This window comes from Mercenaria mercenaria, chromosome 12 (assembly GCF_021730395.1).
Source record: "Mercenaria mercenaria strain notata chromosome 12, MADL_Memer_1, whole genome shotgun sequence".
NCBI lineage: Eukaryota > Metazoa > Mollusca > Bivalvia > Venerida > Veneridae > Mercenaria > Mercenaria mercenaria.
The window spans coordinates 56,896,059-56,924,034 of NC_069372.1; the positions used below are offsets into that span (position 1 = coordinate 56,896,059).

The window sequence follows — 27,976 nt, forward strand, 5'->3', positions numbered from 1 at the left end:
ATTGTGACATATTCTGATGAAAGCGTTAGCCAATAAGATAAATAGGCAGATCGTAGATAGATTTGTTTCACTTTGCATTAAAGCAACTTGCATCATATTTAATCAATTCAACCCATATGTTGCATTGTTTCAAAGTCATTTAAGTTAACTGTGCGTGAAATTGATTCTAACATTATTTTTGACGGTGTTAGTTGCCCATAAGATAGTTTACTCAAGGGAAATTACTCTTAGTTCTAAACTGGTCAAAAACTATGACATTATTGTAAATATATATGATTCATTGAAAAAAGTAGCCTGTAGGTATTTTGTATAATTGCAATCGCTTACATTGATCTTGATCATATTAATCGGCTGTATCAAAGTATTGTGATCAAATAATAGGGATATACAGATTATAACCTGTGGTAATAGTTTAGGCTTTTGAGCAAATCTATCGACCTGAGGCGTATGCATAATATCTTTATTTAGACACGCACAACACACTATGTATCCAGATAATCTTAACTCTGTTCAGCGATCCTAACTCAGTGCCAACATGGCGGATGTAAAGCCGATACAGCTTGTTTTCTGTGTAATTTCGATGTATAAAGGAATTTTTCGGTTGTTATATCTGTCTCCATTGATCAAGTGTATATTTATTTCAAAATGTATCATGTTAAATATATCAACCCTTGTGTTTTCAGGTGAAATACCGACGAACAAGGCAAACTTTTCACTGAAAAAATTTACAAAAAATCTTAAAAAATACTTGTATGCTTTTGATGCATCTACTATTTTATTGTTTGAAAGCAAAAATATACTGCTTTATAGCCCCGTTTACACTATGTTGTTAACCCACTACATATTGACACAATACATGTTCAAATGTACTGACAGTGAGAAAAGGGATAAAAACCTAACTTCGAGTTGACAAAAACCGAACTCAGTTTACATGAGGAATGGATAAAAACCTAACTTACACGGAATCGCGGGAAGGATAAACACCTAAATGACTAGTATTCTATAGAAATGAATGAGTTGACATGTACATAGTCTGATTATTGTAAACATTACTTTACTTTATATTTGTTTTCAAACTTTGTCATTAATTTTACAAGATGTTATATGTATGCCCACTACAGTCAAATATTTTTTCGTAATTTTAATATTATGCAAATAGCAATGTTTGCAAACCCTCGAAAATAATTCAATTTAAAAATCAAAATTATTATATAATTATATAAGAAATTATTTAATACCACCGAAGTTCTGTAACCCCCAACTTTCTCTCCCTCTGTGTGTCTCTCTCTCACACACTGTTTCAGAAGAATTGCGTTTGTTTCAAATCTTGTATATCTTATAGTGTAATTAAGAGATTTTAAAGAGGTGCTAATGGAATATTTTGATATTGTTTGAATGGGGTTAGATTTATGATTTATTATTACATATGATATTTTTCAGACGGTATGTAGGGAAGGAAAGTGTGTGTGTGTGAGTGTGTGAGGAGTTGGGGGGGGGGGGGGGAGGTGATCATGGACTGACAAGGCAGGGGTGTGGAAATCCACGCATTTTTCACTTGTCCAAGGACACTTAAAAATCCACTTGTCCATAGTCAAATTTCACTCGCTCGGATTTGTCATATTAAACCTTCATGAAACTGCAAATAGACTGGAGAGTTCTTTATTTAGGACAAAAGAAAAGCATATCACAGTAACTGCCGTAAAATATAAGCTGTTAAAATATTCGCCTTTTAAAGTTTATAAAAGTCTGAAATCGCACAAGCAAGGTTCGTGATCTTTTGATGCCATGCCCAAAACACTGTCCACGCAATGGTACAAAGCCAGATGAATTCAGAGAAAGACTCTTAAATTAAAACGTTCCGACTTGTTTTTAGTCATACTTGAGATCTCTGTGTGCTTTTGCTTTTCATTGGCTGACTGCTGGCTCCCATAATTCCTTCGACAGTGACTTATTGTCTCAGCAGTTGGAATTCTACTAACAAACTTGTCGAAAGACTTTTTTAAGTTGTTTATTTTTCTGATTTTTTTATCATAGTCAACGAGTTACAGTGTGCGCAAGACCTAGTTAAAGAACCAATCAGATCATGGAAACTGACGCTTAAAGACACAGATGCATGTTTTTTTTTTCTAAAACTGCAGCAGTCGAAAGACTCTCAGCAAGTAAATCCCGGTTTTCATACATTAACTTATCTTTATCATCTCCATACACTTGAAGCAACACACAATCTAAATGATATATTTTTTTGTTTTCTCATTTTATACGTGAACAATTCTGCTTGTCCGCGGACACACAGAATGAAAAATGCACTTGTCTGCTGGCAAAAAATCACGAGTTGGACAAGTTGATATAGGAATCCCACATCCCTGCAGGACAGGGTGGGTCAAAGAACTTCGAGCATCTATAGTTCATACATAAAACACAGATGAACAGCTATGTTTTCGTTTGATTAGGTGTTTATCCATTCTAAGTTCGTATTTATCCAGCATTGTTTCCTATACCAGTCAGGAATTATCCGCAAAACTAAACCCACCTCATAATCAAAACAGTTTTTAAGCTATAAAAATGAATTTCAAACTTTGATACTGTTAAACATTGTCTAAGAGATGTTTATTAAACTAATACAGTTGATAAGTAAGGTTTTATTGCAATTTCTGGTACTTTAAAACAGTTAGAAACATAAAACATGTTCATTTTGAAGACTTCTTTGAGTACATTTTAATGAATTCCAGCCACATAATGTGACTTGTAGATTGAAATATTTAGTATACAAAACATGTTATCAGTACAGGATATTATGGCTATCAAAAGTTTTATGCTTACATTGCATACTAACATAAAAACATGAAGAAAAAAAACAACAGGGAAATTAACTACATATATGGTCTTTCTGTCAGTCATGTTGGCACTGAGTTAGGGTCGCTGAACAGAGTTAGGATTATCCGGGTACATAGTGTGCACAATGAGTCGGACGTTTTCATTATGACGTCTATGGTTCATGTGTACAGCCAGGACTACTTTTTTATTTTGCAGGATACATACACATCATTTTCAAGTGCAGCAAAATAAAATAGATGGATATATTAGAACGTGTCAGTTTAGAAATTCACACGAGAGTTGAATAGGGATACAATAACGAAGGTAGGTTCTTGTGATACTTTCCATTTTTTTTATTGAGTGAACTTTTAATATAAAATGTAGGATGGTATTTTCATAAAAACCAGTTTTGTAGATATAAAATACTGACGAAAATAAGTTTTGTCACATGTTTTCATGAACTGTCAAAATATTGCTTTTCTTATATTCCCATTCACCGTATGTAATTGATAATCAGTGATAATAGATATCCGATGTTGTATACGATGTATTGACACTTTAAATAAAACATGATTTATTTCTAAGTTACCAGCCACTTAGTGCTTACCACTGTATCATAATTTAAGTTATACCTTCAAATGTGCAATCAGCTGACTTTAAAATGATATGTTATGTTACATTTTTGACTGGAAAAGCGGATCTATTGCCGATACGGAAGAAAACTCCAAATATCCTAAGATCGCGTGTCTCTCGAAATGTCTTGCAAGCGTTTGAAGGCGAAATTACGATTAAAAACATCATGTTTACGCGCTTTCGCCTTTGCAGTTGAGAGGGCGAAAGCGCGAAAATACGATACAAGATCGCAAAAACACAATACAAAAATATATCGCGTTTTCGCGCTATCAATATCGTGTTTTCGCCCTATTTACCACGAAGGCGAAAACACGAAAAAACGATGGCAGACGAGGGCGAAATCGCGAAAACACGATATTAACAGAATAACAGTGCGAAAACGCGATATCTTTCGTGTTTTCGCGTTATAGCATCGTGTTTTCGCGTCAAAGTATCGTGTTTTCGCGTAAAAATATCGTGTTTTCGCAATTTCGCCCTTGGGACGAGAACGCGAAACTGTGATGGCCCCAACATAACACCGTAACTCCGTCCTTCGTGTAACACTTCCTCCCCCGTGAAATAGATTTTTTGTCAAAATAAGACACTATTGGCCATTTTAACATAACACTTTGACATGATAACATAATAAGACACTGTATGACAAGTTAACACCATACTTTGACATGATAACATGAAATTTCCCGACATAAGACAGCTGCGGTGTTCCAGGATTTTGCGTTGTTTCAAAGTCTGCATTTAAGTTAATTGTGCAGGCCCGGATCGGGGTCCCGTGCCCCCCCCCCCCCCCCACCCCCCAGTTGGCTGAGAAGTAACCTAAACTCATCAAAGATATACCTTACTATTTTGGCAAAGGAATAATAGTTTCTCAATATTTACCCCCAGAAACGCACCAGAGCCACAATTCCATACCTGTATTTCAAAATTTTCCAGGGAAACAGCCACTAACCCTCCGCCCCCATCAAGAAGAGAGTAACCCCTCCACTACCTCAGAATTTAGACCTAAAATGCACCAGAAGCCACCATTTCATGACTGTATTTAAAAGATTTCAAAGAAGAGAGCCCATTAACGTCCCTATGATAAGGGGAGTACCCTCACCAATAAATGCACCAGAGGCCACCATTTCATACCTGTATTTCAAAATTTTCCAGGGGGAGAGCCCCATGACCCCCACCCCACACTCACAACATCAGCAACATCGAGAGAGGAGAACGCCCCCATTACCTTAACATTTAGACCTTAAATGCACCAGAGGCCACCATTTCATACCTGTATTTTCAAACTTTACATGGGAGATCCCCCTAACACCCACCCCCACATGGGTAGACTCTTCCATTATTATCTGTATTGCTAGACAGATCAGTGTAACAGGCTACTCACATGGGCAGAGGCCCCCCTGACATACCTACCAGCTCTCGGCGCTATGCGCCTCGATGATTACATCTTCGTTCTAGACTGGTGCCCCCCCTGTCAAATATTCCTAGATCTGGGCCTGATTGTGCGTGCATCCGATTGTTTCTGAAACTGTTTTTGACGGTGTTAGCTGCCCATAGGATAGTTTACCCAAGGGAAGCAACTCTAAGAAACTGGTGAAAAACTGTGACATTATTGTTATTTTGATTCATCGAAAAGAAGTAGGTATTAATTACAATCGCTTTCATTGATCTGGGTCATGTTATTCGAGTTTATTAAAGAATTAGATTATAATGTTATTTTGATTCATCGAAAAAAGTAGGTAGAATCTATTTTGTGTAATTTCAATCGCTTTCATTGATCTGCCATTCTAGGTTGATTAAAGTATTGTGATCAAATAAGTTGGATACTAGTATACAGATCATTATAACAGATCGATCCGAGGAGTACGCATAATATCTATATTTAGACACACACAATGAGTCGGTCCATATGTTCATTCGTTTGTACAGTCGGGATTACTTTTTTTATTGCAGGATACACACACACCTTTTTCAAGTGCAGCAAAATAAAATAGATGGGTAGATTAGTACGTGTCATTGGGGTAGGATAGGGATACAGTAACGAAGGTAGGCTCTTGTGATACTTTCCTTTTCTTTTATTGAATGAATTAACTGTAATACACTACAATGCTTTAGGTTATAGCGGATAGCTAACTAATTTGTCCTACATGTATTCCAATTTAAGAAATGAAATTTAGTAGTTTTGTTTCTGTATATCGGACAGAAAAGAGCTATATTTTTCAAAACATTCAGCTTTTAATAGAAATTCATGTGTTTTTTTTCACTCCATGCCATAAGCGCTGATTTAGGGTGTACAGGATAGCTTTGGTCATTTTTTCCATTATTAGTTTAAAATCCACATCTGAACAAACTTCCCAAACATTTTTCACTATAAATCAGAATAATAATGTATTACCTTTTTAAATTTCTATCAAATACATGTACTATTTATTCACTGACGTTTTTACTCACGATTTTAAAAAAGATGTATTATTTACACTTGAGCATTTCGGCGTCGGCGTCGGCGTCGGCGTCTGCGTCGGCGTTGCCTGGTTAATTTATGTTTAGGTCACCTTTTCTCCTAAACTATCAAAGCTATTGCTTTGAAACTTTGAATACTTGTTCACCATCATAAGCTGACCCTGTATAGCAAGAAACATAACTCCATCTGCTTTTGCAAGATTTATGGCCCTTTTGTACTTAGAAAATCAATTTCTTGGTTAAGTTTTTGTTAGTCAACTTTTCTCCTAAACTATCAAAGCTATTGCTTTGAAACTTGGAATACTGTTCACCATCATAAGCAGACCTGTACATCAAGAAACATAACTCCATCTTGTTTTTTGCAAGATTTATTGCCCTTTTGGACTTAGAAAATCATTTTCTTGGTTAAGTTTTATGTTTAGGTCAGCTTTTATCCTAAACTATCAAAGCTATTGCTTTAAAACTTGCAACACTTTTCACCATCATAAGTTGACCCTGTACAGCAAGAAACATAACTCCATCCTGCTTTTGCAAGATTTATGGCCCCTTTTGGACTTAGAAAATATCAGATTTCTTGGTTAAGTTTTATGTTTAGGTCAACTTTTCTCTTAAACTATCAAGCTATTGCTTTGAAACTTGCAACACTTGTTGACCATCATAAGCTGACCTGTACAGCAAGCAACATAACTACATCCTGCTTTTTGCAATAATATTGCCCTTTTTGGACTTAGAAAATAATTTCTTGTTGAGTATTATGTTTAAGTCACTTTCTCATAAACTATCAAGCTATGCTTTAAAACTTGCAACAGTTTTTCACCATCATAAGTGGACACTGAACATCAAGAAACATAACTCTAACCTGCTTTTTGCAAGAATGATGGCCCTTTTTAGACTTAGAAAATCATGGGTAGGACAATATTTCTATTACACAAAAAAAATCAGATGAGCGTCAGCACCCGCAAGGCGGTGCTCTTGTTTACATACACACCGATTTAATCAGTAGAGGATTGCTTCAATTTTCATTTGACGACATATGAAAAATAACACAAAAAGCAAACATTTAAAATGTATGTCAGAATGTCTGTCTGCATGCCAGTAAAAGAATAATATGAAAATTTATACAATTCAGGTCTGAATATAAAAGTTATCAACCTATTCTCTATATCCTAAAATCCGCTATAACCTATATAAGCACTGTATATGAGGATATTTTCTTGAAAGTCAGTAACTTTGTAGATATAAAACTCTGACGAAAATAAGTTTTGTCACATGTTTTCATGAACTGTCAAAATATTGTGTTTTTTTGTATATTCCCATTTACCGTATATAATTGGTAATAGATATCCGACATTGTATACGATGTATTTCATTAAATAAATGTCGAGGTCCATACATGCTTTATCAGCCCAGCCTATTCAACTCACTCTGCGTCCGTCCGTCATTCCGTCCGTCCGTCCGTTAACAATTTCTCGTTATCGCATCTCCTTAGAAACTACTAACTACTGGGGGGGGGGGGGGGTGACCAAACTTTGTCAGAATGATGTATTGGTACCCTAGTTGTGTCCCCTGAAAATCAGACTGGTTCAACAACCGATATAACTCATTGCAGACTTGGAGCGGTCTTCTGCGCATGCCCGAAAGTGATTGTCAATTGTAGCGCACGGCTAAAATATGCATATTTTTGCATGTCCGCATGCATTTAATGTACAATTTGCATAAAAAACTGACTAAAGGTTAGGGTTAGTATCACCATGGTTACAAAATATACACATTTAAGATATTTTCGTTCAAATTTAGTTAATCCGGTATGTACCGGAGTCTGTAATTTATACCGGCGCTCCAAGTCTGCATTGAGTCACATTCTTCAACAACTGTTTAGTGAGTTTTGGCCCTTTGTTTATTTCTATAATTTACATAGATTTATAAAGGGAAAAACTTTGAAAATCTTCTTGTCCAAAACCACAGAGCTTAGGGCTTTGATATTTGGTATGAAGCATCATCTAGTGGTCCTCTACCAAGATGATTCAAATTATTTCCCTGGGGTCAAATATGGCCCCGCCCCGGGGTCACATGTTTTATATATACTTGTATGGGTAAAACTTTGAAAATCTTCTTGTCCAAAACCACAGAGCTTAGGGCTTTGATATTTGGTATGAAGCATCATCTAGTGGTCCTCTACCAAGATGATTCAAATTAATTCCCTTGGATCAAATATGGACCCGCCCCGGGGGTCACATGGTTTATATATACTTGTATAGGGAAAAACTTTGAAAAACCTCTTGTCCAAAACCACAGGGCCTAGGGCTTTGATATTTTGTATGTGACATCATCTAGTGGTCTTCTACTAAGATTGTTCAAATTATCCCCCTAGGGTCAAATATGGCCCCGCCCTGGGGGTCATATGGTTTACATAGACTTATATAGGGAAAAACTTTGAAAATCCTCTTGTCCAAATCACAAAGTATAGGGCTTTGATATTTTTAATGTAGCATCATCTTGTGGTTCTCTACCAAGTTTGTTCAAATTATCCCCCAAGGGTCAAATATGGCCCCGCCCCGGGGGTCACCTGGTTCATATAGACTTACATAGGGAAAAGCTTTTAAAATATCCTTGTCAATAACCTACAACATTCAAATTTGGACCACATGTATAGTTTTGAGTGGCAAGATGAACCTTGACTTGAGTTGACCTTGATTTTGACCTAGTGACCTACTTTCACATATCTGTAGCTACAGCCTTCATATTTGGACCACATGCATAGTTTTGTGCACCGGAAAAAACTTGACCCTGACATTGACCTAGTGACCTACTTCCACATTTTTGAACGTACAGGCTTCAAATTTGGACCACATGCATAGTTTCGAGTTCCGAAATGAAATTTGACATTGAAATGACCTAGTGACCTACTTTCATATTTCTCAAGCTACAGCCTTCAAATTTGGACCACATGCATAGTTTTGTGCACCGGAAAAAACGTTGACATTGACATTGACCTAGTGACCTACTTTCACATTTTTGAAGGTACAGGCTTCAAATTTGGACCACATGCATAGTTTCGAGTTCCGAAATGAAATTTGACCTTTATTTTGACCTAGTGACCTACTTTCACATTTCTCAAGCTACAGCCTTCAAATTTGGACCACTTGCTTAGTTTTGTGTACCGAAAAAAACTTTGACCTTGACATTGTCCTAGTGACCTACTTTCACATTTTTGAAGGTACAGGCTTCAGATTTGGACCACATGCATAGTTTTGTGTTTTCGAAATGAAATTTCACCTTGATTTTGACCTAGTGACCTTCTTTCATATTTCTCAAGCTACAACCTTCAAATTTGGACCACAAGCATAGTTTTGTGTACCGAAATGAACTTTGATCTTGAAAATGACCTAGTGACCTACTTTCACATTTCTGAAGCTACAGCCTTCAAATTTGGACCACATGCATATTTTTGTGTTCTGAATTGAAATTTGACATTGATTTTTACCTAGTACCTACTTTCTCATTTCTCAAGCTGCAGCCTCCAGATTTGAAGCACATGCATAGTTTTGTATATTGAATTGAAATTTGACCTGGAAATTGATGTTGTGACCTACCTTCACATTTTTCAAGCGACAGCTTTCAAATTTGGACCACATGCATGGACCACATGCACAGTGTTGTGTACCGAAATGAAATCTGACTTTGATTTTGACATTGAGCTAGTCTTGAAATTGGAACACTCAAAAATGGCTCAATGGTGGGCGCCAAGATCACTCTGTGATCTCTTGTTTTTAAGTAACAGCCACTTAGTGCTTTCTACTTTATCATAATTTGAGTTACATTAGTGAACCAATTTAATACCTTCAAATTTTCAATCAGCTGGCTTACGGAAAATATGTGGTTTTGACCAGGAGCCATCCTCTCCTTGAATAATGCTCAAAGGGGCACCTTGCGGTCTTTCTCCGCCATTAAAAGCTGGGAATTCACTATACGATACAAAATTTGTCGCAATAACATAAACGGTGTTTCAGTAAGCAGTGCAATTATAAATCATGAATTTCACATGCAATTATTGCATGCCACTTTCCTACATGGATTCAAATTAGTACGTATCATCTTCGGATGAGCATTTGTTTGAAAGAGTAGTGATATGCGTTAACACTGTGAGTGATTTTATTTCTGTATATTTTAGATTCAAGACACAAAGTGCCGCAGTTAGAGATTGAAACAATTTTTTAAGGAACCCCGTGTAAAGAAAAACCAAGAGCAAGATTGAATGAAGAACTATGGAAAACAGAAAAAACGTTGTTAAGGTATATCCAGTGCCAAAACCTTCTTATTGTTTAAGCCCAGAAGATACAAATTCAAGCCCAGAGACAAACAATTTTTTACAAACCGCAACTTTTGCCACGTATGAGAAGGATACAGAAGCTGCCATGCCACAGTACAGCTTAGACCTTCAACCCTTTGTGTTACCTCCGACTCCAGAAGATTTACTTAGCGTAGGGTCAGGGCATGGTGAATCGTTCTTGTTTGAAGATATTATTGCAGAATCAAGTGCACCTGATAATATATCTACTGGCACGAACAGCTTGCATTGTCCAGCAGATTTGGATGAGTCTTTTCCTCTTGATTCACACCTACAACCACTGTTATCACACCCTTGTTCGCAGACTAAGCAAGCTGACGAACTAACTGTTATACAACTAAAAGCATTTGATTCCCAGAATCAGACATATCTATCCGATGAAACCATCAAAGCACCAAAGACGGTAAGATATTCTGAAACAAGCATTCATCAGGAAAGTGAAACTTCTGATCAAAATGAATCTGGAATCAGTGCAGCAAGAGGTGTTACTCTAACTCTTGTACAGACAAACAGTGCCTCAGTTGTAACTATGTCAACAGTGTGTTCAGAGGTACCAGGGAATGAGCTGAGCACTAATTCACAAGTTAAAACTAAGGCCAGCAGTTCGTTAAAATTCCCTCCATGTGTTATATGCAGTGGCAAAGCATCAGGTGCACACTACGGTGCGATAACATGTGAAGCATGTAAAGGGTTCTTCAGGCGTTACCTTCAAAAGAAAAAAGAATTCAAATGTACTAAGGGAGGAAAATGTGAAATTTCTAGTGGTAAAAAGGGGAACTGTTCAGGATGTAGGTTAAAGAAATGCCTTGCTCTTGGAATGTCAAAGGAGATGTCGAAGTTAGGAAGATACACCTTAACGAAAAGGACAGAAGCAATTATCAATATGAAACGACTAGAAGGAAATGTAGCATCTGATTCAGTTTCAGACGAATGTGATGTGCTTCCTGCTGAAAGTGGGTGCGATGCAACCAGTTGTAATATAGAAACAGATTTAATGATGCGGCATCTTTTACAGAATACAAAAACATTAAACGTGTCTAATGGCTTCAATGATATGCTTGTTGTGGAACTTATTCAAGCAATGGAAGATTTAGAACCTTACGGCCGAAATGTAAAGACAAAGGAACAAATCAGTGAACTGCACAAACATCATTCTGAAAGGTATAAGCTAAAAACTGAACTCTTTGGTAAAATGAACAGTGTATCTAGAAATGAATATAATAGATTGTATACAGAATTTGGCATTGATGTAGATGGTCGGATGGCTGATATGAAAATAGAATGTGAAGATATGGAAGATGATATAGCGCGTTACTGTAACTTTGCAAAGCACATTCCAGAATTCCACAGTCTCCCCGTGCTTGACCAATCAAACTTATTAAAAGCTTTGATGATTGATTTTTCTATCGTAGTAGCGCTAGATGGCTACAACGATGAACTTCGGACATTCATAGGTAAGAATCGACAAGGCTATCACTTTGACGAGTTGGCTGATAGAGAATTATCTGCAAAATTGCTGTCATTGATGAAGGATGTGTTTTGTCGCCTGCAAAAGTTGGATCTGAGCAAAGCAGAAACTGCATTGCTAGCTGCTTTAACTTTGGTCTCCACTGATCGATGCAAGCTGCACAATCGTGCCCTTGTAGAAAAAATTCAGTTGGCTGTTACAGAGTTGCTTCAACAAGAGATAAAGAAAAAGCAAAAGCAAGTAGCTCGGAGCAGATTCACAAAGATTATTGACTCATTAACATATATGCGAGAGATGTCTGAGCTTTTTACGAAGGAAAACAATGTGTTGTGTAAAGATGAAGTGATGATTCAAGAATTCCCATATTTTGTAGACTTTATCATTGAAGAAAATTGTTAAAATATTTATTCACATATTCGTTATATCCGAATGTGGTAAACCTGGGTTTTGGCAAAGAAATATTTTGCTTTTTGTAAATATCTAAATAAATAGTTTAAGTTACCATATTCTTTTACCATACATTAAAGAATACATTATGACGGAGCTTTGGACCTTATTGAGTAAATATTGTTCGAGTTATTCCCAAAAATATACCTAAAAAACTCCCCGACTTCGAGAACGTTTATCAACAGAAACCATTAAATGCTCCTAAATACATATTTTATATATTGCCATGGTATTTCCACTTTCAATATATTGTAAATATATGTCTTAATATTTATGTAAAGTTTGAGGACATGACATTGTGTAGCTTTAAAGTAATCTTGAAAAATCTACTTTGTTTACATTTTTGCTAGTCCATTTCTTATATGACTAGAGCTGGCCAATAAAAATTATTTATTAAAAATATTTAGAGATATTGTTCAGGTCTGAAACTTTACTGTCATGTCAAGGATATTAATTTTTAGTTATGTGAAATTTTGTAGATTTTTTAGAAGCCTTGTTCTCTTGTAATCCTTTAAAGATGGCCCTTAGATGTGAAGACTGATTTTGGCAGCCATATTGGATATTTTTGGGAGAATTTGTGTGTCAATTCTTTGACACTTGATTTAACTACTTTTAAATCATTATTTGTAATTTGAAATAAACTGGTAACTTGAAGTTTTTCTTCTAGTTTGTGTTTATGTAATTGTTTTTTGATGACATTTATTTATTTCTTGCATTTGATGAGAAAAGTTTTACATATTTGGAAAAATGTCATCGACCAATCAGATTGCAGCATTTTTGGTGCTTCTCTATAAATATGGGCTTATCATTTATTTCTTGGCTCTTCTAGTTTACACTTTTGGATTAAACACTTCTTCTTAGGTTTGAAATTATTGGAAATTTGGAGCCAATTTTAGGAACTTTGGACTTTATTTTTTTGGGGGGAATAATTTAGAAATTTGGAGTTTAACTTATTTGCTTAAGTTCGTATAGACGATCAACAAATTAAACTACCAACCATGTACTGGATTCCTTAATTGCATAAACAACCATATAAAGCACGCTTCATCGCTAATTCAAGCTCTTATAGAACTACAAATATTTCAAAACTTTTAACATCATGTCTAACTGCTGTGAAAGCCCACGTGGAAAGATACTGCGATAAAGTATACAAAAACTCTGGTAAACATTTATTTTGGTCGATTAAAAATTCTGGCGAAATCCTGGATAAGTTTAAAATTAATAACTACAAGGTATCTACAGTCAGTACATACGATTTTTGTACTTTGTATACCACTTTGTCACATACCGTAATAAATGACAAACTAACTGCCCTAATTCAAAAGACTTTTGCCAGAGAGAATGCTACATTTCTCGCTTGCAGTTTTGATAAAGCTTTTTTTACTAGCAATATTATTAAACATTATACAATGTGGACCTGTGACGAAGTTTGTAAAGACCTTTCCTTTTTATTGAACAACATTTACATCAGGTTTGGGAATGCAGTTTTTAGACAAGTAGTTGGTATTCCCATGGGAACAAATTGTGCACCCCTTGTCGCAGATTTGTTTTTATATTGTTATGAAAGAGACTTTATGTTGAGCCTTTCTCCATATACGCAGGCAGATATTATAACTGCATTTAATAATACATCACGCTATCTGGATGATATTCTTAATATGGATAATCCGTTTTTTGGTCAAATGGTGGGTACTATTTATCCTAGGGAGCTTCAGTTAATTAAAACCAACAATTCGGATACTGATGCTTCGTTTTTAGATTTACATCTCTCTATTTATGACAATATTATACATACCAAAATTTATGACAAGAGGGATGATTTTAACTTTAGTATTGTAAATTTTCCCCATTTGGATGGGGATGTACCTCAGGCTACATCTTATGGGGTATATATTTCTCAATTAATTCGGTTTGTCAGAGCGTGTAGTCATGTCAGACATTTCATGAACATAATCTATATATTACAAGTAAACTTCTTCAGCAAGGCTACCGTTATTACAAATTGCGTAAATATTTTGCTAAATTTTATTATCGTAATTCTGATTTAGTTTTAAAATTCAATAGTAATTTAAAGACACTTCTGCGAGAAGGTATTTCTAAACCCGTTTTTTTATGGGGATGTGGTTTACGAACTTCGTTAGATCTTGGGTCATGGTAAGTTTCCAAATGTATTTGGTAAAATTATAAAACGTTTAATTAAAAGAGGTTACGACCCAACTGTTTTGAGACATACCGCATGTTTAGTGTTCAACCCGTTTACAATTGGACACTACGCTTCCCTCTTTGATTGTGTATGTAAGAAGAGGGGGAGGACTCTATGATAAGAAGTTTTTAAATCTTACCAGGACTGAACTGTTTTGATATCTGTATATTTATACAGGAGCATTTTTGTGTTTTACATGCCATGCCTTTTTGTTTCCATTACGTGTGTTAGAGATTCACCTGGCGGGGATTACTTTTATTTACAGTCGCGTGTCTCTGGATCATGGTGGGGGTAAGAGTGAGGTTGGGTGCGCACCATAAACCGGTTTAAGCTCCCCAGTGGTGTTTTTTGCCACTGACCGTTCCAAGGCGGTGCCCCACTGTGTTCCTTTGTTCGTTGTGTCCTCTTGTGTAGGCTTTGTGTGTGTATGTGTGTGTGTTCCTTTGTTTGTTCGTTTTGTCCTCGTGTGTTGGCTTTGTGTGTGTGCACGTGTATGTATGTGTGTGTGTGTGTGTGTGTGTGTGTGTGTGTTTGTGGTGTGCACGTCTGCGTGCTGTAGGTTTCGTTTTGGGGAGGCTGCGATTTTGGTACGTGGCATTCCCTGTTTGATATTTGTCTTTGTTTTTAAAATTACTGAAATTTATGTGCATTTATTTGGAATAATTGTGGAATTTTCTGATAATATTGGCATATATATTTTAACTGGTGTATATATTAATTAAAGAAGCTTATTTGTAGACATAATTTAGATCTTTGTAGTTGTGAATGTGTGGTTATGAGAAGACTTTAGATTTAATAGATTTATAAAATTTAACTTACTCTTGTTTTCATTTAATTTTACATAATGTGTTGACTTTTCCAATTTATAATCTAAGTGGTGTTGTAATAATTAAACTTATTATTACAGCACTTGGCATTATATAATAATTTTGAATAGCCCAGAAAGTGGCTTTATAAGGAATCTGGCTTTTCCTTTAAGTAATTAATTCAGTGGTGTCGGCCATCCTGAACATTTAACCCAAAAACTCGAGCAATAAGACCATTGCCAGCAGCCACCATTAAGGTCCTCGTTGAACATTTAACCCCTGAACTGGGGTTTACGACAAGAAGAACTTTACATTGAAAAAGTTTTTAGTGTCTTGTACAGAGAAATAGCAAGAGATTAATTCAATAATTAGACAATGTATAACCACTACTAGACTATGAAATTAAGTAATAAACTTTTGCTGTTCAAAGACGTGATGTGGTTATGGAAAAGAGAAATAATTTGTTGTTTTTGCTAGGGTGTAATAGAGAAATCTACCAGTTACCTTTTAACATTAATTAAAACAAAATCCTATTTCACTGCAAATGTAACTCCGTAGGGCTAGGTCTCTTATCTAAGAAGAGAATGGAGGGCTCTAGTAATGCGTTTGAGCCCGTGGCAAATTATATGGGAATATCATACCTAAAAACGCTTGCTGTGTATACGTTTTATTATTGCTTTTTGTTACACTAAAAATAACAAGAAAATTATAACACAAGTGTTATATGTTGACGATTACGTTTCTGAATTTACTTAGAGAGATTTGTTGTTGTTGTTTTATTCACCTCCTCCGAAGTAGATCAGTGTATGAAAAACTATGCCTCAATGGATATTGACTAAACAGTTCACTACGGATATACAACTGACAGAATATAACACTGGCAGCTTGTCGTACTTGAAAACAACACAGTAAAAACAGCTGTAGATAATTTTACTATCATCTAATGAACTCACTCTGATGTCATCAGCAATTCTCTCCAAAAATCACCTCTGGTAAAAGAAAAACTAGAAGATGCTTTTGTAGAAAACCGCATGTTTCCCCCAATGCATAGTAGTCAACAGTAGACAGGGGCGAAAGTCAAACAGACACTGATGGCTGGCTGCAATAGAGACCATCTACTCAGCATGTCCAATCATCATCACGATGTTTCTACATTCTGGACCTAGTGGTACTCAAGTTATGGATTGGAAACGGTTTTCCATGATCATCACTGTGACCTAGACCTTAGAATGACCCCGAAATAAATAGGGGTCCTCTACTCTACATGTTCAATCACCTTTTGAAATGTTCACGTTCTGGGTCATGTTTTTCTCAAGCTGTTGATTGAAAGTGGTTTACAATGTTCAGGCCTCTGTGACCTTGACCTTGAAGGAGTGACTCCAAAAACAATAGGGCTTGTCTACACCATTTAGCCCTGTCAACCTTTACCCCAAGTTCGAAGGTTCTAGGTCAAATAGTTCTCCAGTTATTGGTCAGAAACGAAATGTGACGGATGGAGGGACACAAATAACAGAACAGGTTCAGTTTCGATGGAAGATCATGCCAATGCATAACCTACAGAACTACTATATTTTTCTGGATAAATTAACAGCAACTTGTAATGCACAACATTATTTCTGTAAATAGACTTCCAATTGAATGAATAAATTATTACGCGTACATTGCACTTTTTTGGGTGAACTTCTGGATCTCTAATCAGTAATGGTATAGGGATTCTCCAAATAAACCAAGTTTAAATGCGATACTGGCCAGAAGTTTCTGAACAGTTGATAAGTGAAAATGTTGAACAAATTCTTAACTCTATTTACACATCACCTGAGTTGCAATAAAAAATCCGAAGGTATATTGAATTATTTAATTTGTTTAGTTAATTATTGTTAATCTATTTAAGTGACAAGCTTTAGGTAATCTGGCTCCCATTTCTTTTAAAGAACTTTTTTTTATTTAGACAGTGTGTTTTTGTCTAGTGTACAACTTTTTTTAGAAAGATACTCTCCACTGGGACTTGAACCCAGACCTCTTCCTACATGCTGTAAGAAGCATTCTTACATTGAACTATGGAGAGAAAAACTAAATGTTGCAAAACTGACCTCAAAATCAAAAGGGCGATCTGCTGGTCATGATCAGCCTCCTTAACAACTTTCATAATCCTACGCCCAAAGTGCTCAAGTTATCGTTCCAAAACAGTTAAAATGTTGCAGGTCGCTGTGACTTTGACATTTCTCCCTATCAACTTTAATGATCCTAGGCCTAAGGGTTCTTGAGTAATCATCCAGAAACTGTTTAACTGTGTAGGGTCACTGTGACCTTGACCTTTGAGATACTGATCTCAAAATCGATAGGGGTCTTCTGCTGGTTATGACCATCCTCCCTATCAACGTTCATGATCCTAGGCCCAAGCGTCCTTGAGTTATCATCCGGGAACCGTTTAACTGTTCCTGGTCATGTGATCTTGACCTTTGACATACTGACATCAAAATCAATAGGAGTCAACTGCTTGTGATGACCAACCTCCATATCAACTTTCATGATTCTAAGCATTCTTGAGTTAACATCCAGAAACGGAATGGTCTACATTCTAAACAAACAACCGACTGACCTCTGCAAAACAATATACCTCTCCTCCGAAGTGGGGCATAACAATGTTCTGGCGAGATTAAAAGTTAAAGAAAGAAAAGGTAAAATGTAAAACTTTATTATATATTAGCAACATTGCATTAAAACATTAATTTTGCTCTTTTCTGGAATAGAGATGTAAATAATGCACAAAACATTTCATTAGATCGATCTCAGAGTCTGAGGATTCACTTACTGCTTTCATTTTTTTCTTTTTACTCTTTATACCAAACAATGTTTGCTGATCTGGTATTGTTACAAAATTTGAAACTAATTAAAATTTTGCAAAGAAATAATCATGGCAAGACCACATCAAAAACAAAGTGAATTAAATAATTTAAGAATATTTATTAAGAATAATATTTACTTTTTCTAAAGCGGCCTTTAGGTCAAACTAGAAGATGCTTTTGTAAACAAGACGGCCAAGATGGCCCTTGGTCGCTCGCCTGAGAAACACACCATAACAGTGTAAACATGTTTGACGTAGTGATTACAAGGGAAAAAATATTCTGACCAATTATCATTTTGCCTTGATTTGACCTACTGGCCCAGTTTTTTTGACCCCAGACAACTCATATTCAAACTTGACCTAGATTTCATCAAGGCAACCATTCTGACCAAATATTATGAATATCCATTGTAAAAAGCAGCCCCTATTTTATACACAAGATTTTGCCTTGATTTGACCTAGTGACCTAGTTTTCGAATCCAAATGACCCATATTCAAATTTGACCTAGATATCATCAAGGCAACCATTCTGATCAAATTTAATGAAAATCAAGTGTAAAATGCAGCCCCTATTGCATACACAAGGTTTTTCCTTGATTTGACCTAGTGACCTATTTTTGAAACCCAGATGACCCCTATTTGAACTTGACCTAGATTTCATCAAGGCTATCATTCTGACAAAATTTCATGAAGATCAGTTGAAAAATACAGCCTCTATCGCATACACAAGGTTTTGCCTTGATTTGACCTAGCGACCTACTTTTTGACCTTGATGACCAATATTCAAACTTGTCCTAGATTTCATCAAGGCAATCATTCTGACCAAATTTTATGAAGATTAATTGAAAAATACAGCCTCTATCGCATACAGAAGGCTTTTCTTTGATTTGACCTAGTGACCTACTTTTTGATCCAAGATGACCAATATTCAAACTTGACATATATTTCATCAATGCAATCATTCCGACCAAGTTTCTTGAAGATCAATTGAAAAATACAGCCTCTATCGCATACACAAGGTTTTTTCTTTGATTCGACCTAGTGACCTACTTTTTGACCCCGGATGACCCATTTTTAAATCAGCCTATATTTTATTAAGGTTGTCATTTTGACAAAATTTCATGAATATCAGTTGCAAAATACAGCCTCTATCGCATACACAAGCTTTTCCTTTGATTTAACCTAGTGACCTACTTTTTGACTCAATTGATCCATATTCAAACTTGACATAGATTTCATCAATGCAATCATTCTGACCAAATTTCATGAAGATCAATTGAAAACTACAGCCTCTATCGCATACACAAGGTTTTTTCTTTGATCCGACCTAGTGACCTACTTTTTGGCGCAAAATGACCAATATTCAAATTTGACATAGATTTCATCAATGCAATCATTCTGACCAAGTTTCATGAAGATCAATTGAAAACTACAGCCTCTATCGCATACACATGGTTTTTTCTTTGATTCGACCTAGTGACCTACTTTTTGACCCAAGATGACCCATTTTTAAATCAGCCTATATTTTATTAAGGTTGTCATTTTGACAAAATTTCATGACGATCAGTTGAAAAATACAGCCTCTATCGCATACACAAGGTTTTTCTTTGATTTAACCTAGTGACCTACTTTTTGACCCAATTGACCCATATTCAAACTTGACATAGATTTGATCAATGCAATCATTCTGACCAAATTTCATGAAGATCAATTGAAAAATACAGCCTCTATCGCATACAGAAGGCTTTACTTTGATTTGACCTAGTGACCTACTTTTTGGCCCAAGATGACCAATATTCAAATTTGACATAGATTTCATCAATGCAATCATTCTGACCAATTTCATGAAGATAAATTGAAAAATACAGCCTCTATCGCATACACAAGGTTTTTCTTTGATTTGACCTAGTGACCTTGCCTTTGAGCCCTGATGACCCATATTCGATTCTGACCTAGATTTCATCAAGGCAATCATTTTGACCGAAATTCATAGGATTAATTGAAAAATACAGCCTCTATCGCATATACAAGTTTTTCCTTTGATTTAACCTAGTGACCTTCTGTTTGATCCCAGATGACCCATATTCAAACTTGACCTAGATTGCATCAAGGTCATCATTTTGACCAAAATTCATGAAGATTATTTGAAAAATACAGCCTCTATCGCATACACAGGGTTTTCCTTTGATTTGACCTAGTGGCCTAGTTTTTGACCTCAGATAAACCATTTTCGAACTCGGCCTAGATTTCATCAAGGTTATCATTTCAACCAAAATTCATGAAGATTATTTGAAAAATACAGCCTCTATAGCATACAAATTTTTTTTCTTTGATTTGACCTAGTGACCTAATTTTTGACCCCAGATGACCCATTTTCAATCTCGTCCTAGATTTAATCAAGGTTATCATTCTGACCAAAATTGATGAAGATTAAATGAGATTTACAACCTCTATTGCATACACAAGGTTTTTCTTTGATTTGACCTAGTGACCTAGTTTTTGACCCCAGATGACCCATTTTAAAACTCAACCTAGATTTCATCAAGGTAAACATTCTGACCAAATTTCATGAAGATCAGTTGAAAAATACAGCCTCTATCGCATACACAAACTAAATGTTGACAGACAGATAGACGACAAGAAGTACCTTTAACATTGGACAAGAAGTACTTTACATTGAAAAAGTTTTTAGTGTCTTGTACAGAGAAATAGCAAGAGATTAATTCAATAATTAGACAATGTATAACCACTACTAGACTATGAAATTAAGTAATAAACTTTTGCTGTTCAAAGACGTGATGTGGTTATGGAAAAGAGAAATAATTTGTTGTTTTTGCTAGGGTGTAATAGAGAAATCTACCAGTTACCTTTTAACATTAATTAAAACAAAATCCTATTTCACTGCAAATGTAACTCCGTAGGGCTAGGTCTCTTATCTAAGAAGAGAATGGAGGGCTCTAGTAATGCGTTTGAGCCCGTGGCAAATTATATGGGAATATCATACCTAAAAACGCTTGCTGTGTATACGTTTTATTATTGCTTTTTGTTACACTAAAAATAACAAGAAAATTATAACACAAGTGTTATATGTTGACGATTACGTTTCTGAATTTACCTAGGCCCAAGCGTCCTTGAGTTATCATCCGGGAACCGTTTAACTGTTCCTGGTCATGTGATCTTGACCTTTGACATACTGACATCAAAATCAATAGGAGTCAACTGCTTGTGATGACCAACCTCCATATCAACTTTCATGATTCTAAGCATTCTTGAGTTAACATCCAGAAACGGAATGGTCTACATTCTAAACAAACAACCGACTGACCTCTGCAAAACAATATACCTCTCCTCCGAAGTGGGGCATAACAATGTTCTGGCGAGATTAAAAGTTAAAGAAAGAAAAGGTAAAATGTAAAACTTTATTATATATTAGCAACATTGCATTAAAACATTAATTTTGCTCTTTTCTGGAATACAGATGTAAATAATGCACAAAACATTTCATTAGATCGATCTCAGAGTCTGAGGATTCACTTACTGCTTTCATTTTTTTCTTTTTACTCTTTATACCAAACAATGTTTGCTGATCTGGTATTGTTACAAAATTTGAAACTAATTAAAATTTTGCAAAGAAATAATCATGGCAAGACCACATCAAAAACAAAGTGAATTAAATAATTTAAGAATATTTATTAAGAATAATATTTACTTTTTCTAAAGCGGCCTTTAGGTCAAACTAGAAGATGCTTTTGTAAACAAGAGGGCCAAGATGGCCCTTGGTCGCTTGCCTGAGAAACACACCATAACAGTGTAAACATGTTTGACGTAGTGATTACAAGGGAAAAAATATTCTGACCAATTATCATTTTGCCTTGATTTGACCTACTGGCCCAGTTTTTTTGACCCCAGACAACTCATATTCAAACTTGACCTAGATTTCATCAAGGCAACCATTCTGACCAAATTTTATGAATATCCATTGTAAAAAGCAGCCCCTATTTTATACACAAGATTTTGCCTTGATTTGACCTAGTGACCTAGTTTTCGAATCCAGATGACCCATATTCAAACTTGACCTAGATATCATCAAGGCAACCATTCTGATCAAATTTAATGAAAATCAAGTGTAAAATGCAGCCCCTATTGCATACACAAGGTTTTTCCTTGATTTGACCTAGTGACCTATTTTTGAAACCCAGATGACCCCTATTTGAACTTGACCTAGATTTCATCAAGGCTATCATTCTGACAAAATTTCATGAAGATCAGTTGAAAAATACAGCCTCTATCGCATACACAAGGTTTTGCCTTGATTTGACCTAGCGACCTACTTTTTGACCTTGATGACCAATATTCAAACTTGTCCTAGATTTCATCAAGGCAATCATTCTGACCAAATTTTATGAAAATTAATTGAAAAATACAGCCTCTATCGCATACAGAAGGCTTTTCTTTGATTTGACCTAGTGACCTACTTTTTGATCCAAGATGACCAATATTCAAACTTGACATATATTTCATCAATGCAATCATTCCGACCAAGTTTCTTGAAGATCAATTGAAAAATACAGCCTCTATCGCATACACAAGGTTTTTTCTTTGATTCGACCTAGTGACCTACTTTTTGACCCCGGATGACCCATTTTTAAATCAGCCTATATTTTATTAAGGTTGTCATTTTGACAAAATTTCATGAATATCAGTTGCAAAATACAGCCTCTATCGCATACACAAGCTTTTCCTTTGATTTAACCTAGTGACCTACTTTTTGACTCAATTGATCCATATTCAAACTTGACATAGATTTCATCAATGCAATCATTCTGACCAAATTTCATGAAGATCAATTGAAAACTACAGCCTCTATCGCATACACAAGGTTTTTTCTTTGATTCGACCTAGTGACCTACTTTTTGGCCCAAAATGACCAATATTCAAACTTGACATAGATTTCATCAATGCAATCATTCTGACCAAGTTTCATGAAGATCAATTGAAAACTACAGCCTCTATCGCATACACATGGTTTTTTCTTTGATTCGACCTAGTGACCTACTTTTTGACCCAAGATGACCCATTTTTAAATCAGCCTATATTTTATTAAGGTTGTCATTTTGACAAAATTTCATGACGATCAGTTGAAAAATACAGCCTCTATCGCATACACAAGGTTTTTCTTTGATTTAACCTAGTGACCTACTTTTTGACCCAATTGACCCATATTCAAACTTGACATAGATTTGATCAATGCAATCATTCTGACCAAATTTCATGAAGATCAATTGAAAAATACAGCCTCTATCGCATACAGAAGGCTTTACTTTGATTTGACCTAGTGACCTACTTTTTGGCCCAAGATGACCAATATTCAAATTTGACATAGATTTCATCAATGCAATCATTCTGACCAATTTCATGAAGATAAATTGAAAAATACAGCCTCTATCGCATACACAAGGTTTTTCTTTGATTTGACCTAGTGACCTTGCTTTTGAGCCCTGATGACCCATATTCGATTCTGACCTAGATTTCATCAAGGCAATCATTTTGACCAAAATTCATAGGATTAATTGAAAAATACAGCCTCTATCGCATATACAAGTTTTTCCTTTGATTTAACCTAGTGACCTTCTGTTTGATCCCAGATGACCCATATTCAAACTTGACCTAGATTGCATCAAGGTCATCATTTTGACCAGAATTCATGAAGATTATTTGAAAAATACAGCCTCTATCGCATACACAGGGTTTTCCTTTGATTTGACCTAGTGGCCTAGTTTTTGACCTCAGATAAACCATTTTCGAACTCAGCCTAGATTTCATCAAGGTTATCATTTCAACCAAAATTCATGAAGATTATTTGAAAAATACAGCCTCTATCGCATACAAATTTTTTTTCTTTGATTTGACCTAGTGACCTAATTTTTGACCCCAGATGACCCATTTTCAATCTCGTCCTAGATTTAATCAAGGTTATCATTCTGACCAAAATTGATGAAGATTAAATGAGATTTACAACCTCTATTGCATACACAAGGTTTTTCTTTGATTTGACCTAGTGACCTAGTTTTTGACCCCAGATGACCCATTTTAAAACTCAACCTAGATTTCATCAAGGTAAACATTCTGACCAAATTTCATGAAGATCAGTTGAAAAATACAGCCTCTATCGCATACACAAACTAAATGTTGACAGACAGATTGACGACAGTCGCCGGACATCGAGCGATCAGAAAAACTCACCTGAGCATTGGTCAGGTGAGCTAAAAGGCTGACTTTTCACCAGCACGAAAATATTTAATTTAAAGAAGCTTACTGGGACGAAATAACGCAAATTCATATTTTGCATAAATAGCTACATACATAAACCAGGGCCTCCTCTGGGTTTTCCATACTTGCCGCCAACCTTTTCGCCTATTTGAAAAAGTTGGAGCCACTTTAGAGCCATAGTTCTGAGCCACTTTTATTTCTCTTAGTTGGCTGTCATAGTGTGGATAGAGCAATGAAATATTGTAAATAATTTCTTAGGAATAATAACAACTTTTGAAGGTGTATTAGTCTATTGCAGAAGTAAATTTGAGGCCGTTGTGTTTTGTTTTCGGATCCATCGTTAAAATCTTTTTTGAAAACTGAGGAATTACAAAATCATCTAATAAAATTGCAAAAACTAACAAATAAAATGTATCTTTCATACTTATTCAAACTCCATCAGTCATACAAATGCATGCCATAAACATGTCGATCTTTTTTGTAGTCAGCATAGCTCGCCTTACGACAATGTGTAAGCGAATATAACAAAGGCGTGCCGAATGAGGTAAAGTGATGTAGCTGAAAAATTTTCGTCAACGTCTGGGCGCCGTCGTTCTACTTCCGTCAAATACGGGATTTTTTTTTTACCGTGACACCGGCTTTCCATAAATTTTACAATTTATGATATTCGCTGTTAAAGGTATGATGACACTAATTTTTTGTTTCTTTTCAAGTGAATAAGGTTCTCGCGAATTATTTTAAGCAGTGAATAGTTTCTTTAATATGAAATTAGGCGCTGCCTATCTGACGGGAAAACCTAGTCATACGGATTTCTGCATAAATTGTTCTTTCTGATATTTTCAGTTTGGCTTTCAGTTTTGATAGTAAGCCCGATGGTTTTGCTCTCGTTATAAAAAGAACAAAGGAAAATGTTTTGAAATGTTTTGTTTAAATGAACGTAGATCTAATCATTTCTTCAAATGTGTCAAGACTAGACAGACAATGGAAAATAGTGTTCATGAGTTAAAGATAATAGTGATATTTGGGTGCACAGAATCGAGTCCCAAAATGCACCCATACTGGTACTGATGATAAACCCGGACAGAGAACGAGGTTTTTTTTTACCTGTAACTTTTTTTTATTTCTGCAAATTGTTATCAATGGTTGGTATCAAAATAATGCTTAACATTTGCTGAAAACTTTACATAATTCAATTTTATATTTAGTAAGCAAACTCACACGAAGTGAGGACCTGAAAGGGGTATGTAAAATGGGGACTGTACGAACGTTGATAAATTCGACCACTTTGTCATTTACAAAATTTTCCTCATAGTATTATATATGCTGCAACAGTCATTCTGGATCAAATAATGAAAAGTGACCCAATGTTAGGCCTTTATGTGTTGACAGTGAGCATGCGTAAAAAACATCCTCTTCCCCAGTAGTTTTGGATAAATATTTTATTATACAGATAAATGTAAGTCATTTATTTATACAGAATATTACCAATTTTGTTTTTGTTTACACCAGATGGTGTTGTATTAGTGGTTGCTATACGTACTTATTTTTAAAACTGTTAAGTATACCCTCTTCGGTACATACCTACACTTGGCGCTATGCGCCTCAACGATCATGCCTTTGCTGTCAATTTGTTTCTCTAATACAAATTTCCGAATCCGGGAAAGCACAGTTTCTTTTCAGTTCTTTTGTTACAAATAGTTTTTTAAAACGACCAAAAAACAAAAACAAACAAAAAAAAAAAAAAAAACAACACAAAAACAATTTACACATTAAATTTGTAGTATAGATACCGGAACTTACATAATCCTGCTATCCTAAACACTGACTATTTCAATTCTTTTAAATGCCATTATTGTCAAAGGATACTCTTTTAGGACAAATTGTGGCCCACTAATACAGCTATGGCAAAACCCTTGTATGTGAGAATGACAAACAACCATTTACATGTAAATTTCTTATTTCAAATTCATTCTAAAAAGTTCTTGACCAGAATTATATCTATAACACAAACATTCTTCGTCGAAATTCAAGAAATCCAATTTAATTTACCTAACTCCTAACAGTCTGTGGCCTTTTTTAAAAATATTATTAAGGTTAATTTCTTAGCTCGATAGGGATCGTAGTTTGGGCCTCTCAAGTTTATAGCCAACATTTTTTTCCAAGTGTAAAACTCTAGTCAATGAATTGATTTTTGAGAAAGTAGTTGCAATATATGTGAAAGACTGTGGAAGGGAAGGGAGATAAGCAATATCGACATATGCTTTTCCATGCCTTCGAATTTTTTGTTCAAAATTTATAGGCAGAACATTGGTTAACTATACACATTATTGATTTCTGTTCCAATAATTGCAAAAATGAGATAAATTTCAATAAAAAAAATTGGGCCTAAGCAAAAAAAAAAAAAAAAAAAAAAAACATTTCAAGCATCTGACGAGATTCGAACTCAGACCTCGCGCATGGAAAATATGTCCGCTAACAATTGCAAGGGGGGTATTCGATCTACTCCTTACCACCAAAACAAAATGGCGGTCAAAACTGAAAATGTGAGTTTTTCTTACTTTTTATCTTTTTTAAGGATTTCTAGACCATGACACATGGCTATCAACCTGCTCCACTGTTTTTTCTATCTATCGGTACCTTTAACATTGGAAACAGTGCTGTAGTTTGTCTGGAATGCTGGTCATGGGATTTGAATCGATGGAAAATCCTCCGGTAAACACGGGATAAGGAATAGTGCGATTAGCAAAAATGGTCTTTTTTCCTTATAATTCAAATAATTGTGAGCTATTTTTCTGATAAGAAGAAAAGAATCAATATGTATTTCCATCATGGTTAGTCTGGAGCCGATTAAAAGTCGTAATTTTAAATTACACAGTTTTTTTGTCTGATGGTAAGGAACAGTGTACGAAAATAAGAGGATAAGGTGCAGTTCACTTCTTCAAGCAACATTTTACTTCGCTCTTTTCAGAGACAATCAAGTAAAATTCTGTTACAATAATATTTTGGTGATCATTTATAACTATCTCTTGCTAAATGTAGTAAGATTTAAAAGGTATCCGCCTGTCTATCAGACACGTGATGTACTGAAAGCCGAAAGTTTAGCAAGTATTTAATATAGTACATTTATCCCTCGCCAACATTTAAGTATTTATAACTTTCTATTTGGTATAGCGCCCAAAGTCATTTATAACAAGCAATTGCCTTACAAAAAAGTTGAAATATTATATTTTTTTGTCTTAAAAAACCATTAAAAGTTAAACCTACTTAAAATACAATGTGTTTTACTAAAGATAGTGAAAACTCAGCAACACCACTTAACTTGTTTAAGTGTTATGCATTCTTTGTAATTTTGCGTTAAAATACATACGTTATGCGACATTTAGGCGCACTAATTCACGATTTTATGGATACAAAGACCAGAAATTATTCGTGGTTGAAGCTATAACTATGTATTCAACTTTTCATAATTATGGTGAGCTCTTACATTATAAGTTAACGTTGGCTTAGAGTTATTAAGGAATATTACCTCGCGAGTTCGCTAGTAGATTATTGAATGAACATTTAACTGTAACAAAACATATTTAAAAACATTGACAAAAGGCAAATCGCAAACATAATAAGCTCATTAAATCATATATATACTCTTACGATGCCATTAACATAATATACATTTGGAAGAGCAATCTGA

General features: G+C 35.2%; 1 protein-coding gene across 3 annotated transcripts; it reads left to right on the forward strand.

Moving 5' to 3' along the window:
• Positions 1-2,969: 2,969 nt before the first annotated feature.
• LOC123535351 (vitamin D3 receptor-like) lies at positions 2,970-15,181 on the forward strand. Of its 3 annotated transcripts, none has more exons than XM_045317977.2 (3): positions 2,970-3,138; positions 5,395-5,487; positions 10,073-15,181. In XM_045317977.2, the coding sequence occupies exon 3, from the start codon at positions 10,167-10,169 to the stop codon at positions 12,114-12,116; it is 1,950 nt and encodes a 649-aa protein (XP_045173912.2). In that variant the 5' UTR covers positions 2,970-3,138; positions 5,395-5,487; positions 10,073-10,166; the 3' UTR covers positions 12,117-15,181. The 3 variants fall into 3 exon arrangements, with proteins under 3 accessions (XP_045173912.2, XP_053376121.1, XP_053376122.1); XM_053520146.1 differs by lacking the exon at positions 2,970-3,138 and adding an exon at positions 5,040-5,079; XM_053520147.1 differs by lacking the exon at positions 2,970-3,138 and adding an exon at positions 5,153-5,176.
• The last annotated feature ends 12,795 nt before the right edge of the window (positions 15,182-27,976 follow it).

Coding starts and splice junctions, on each gene's coding strand:
- LOC123535351 (XM_045317977.2), top strand. CDS start 10,167: ATGGAAAACAGAAAAAACGTTGTTAAGGTATATCCAGTGCCAAAACCT.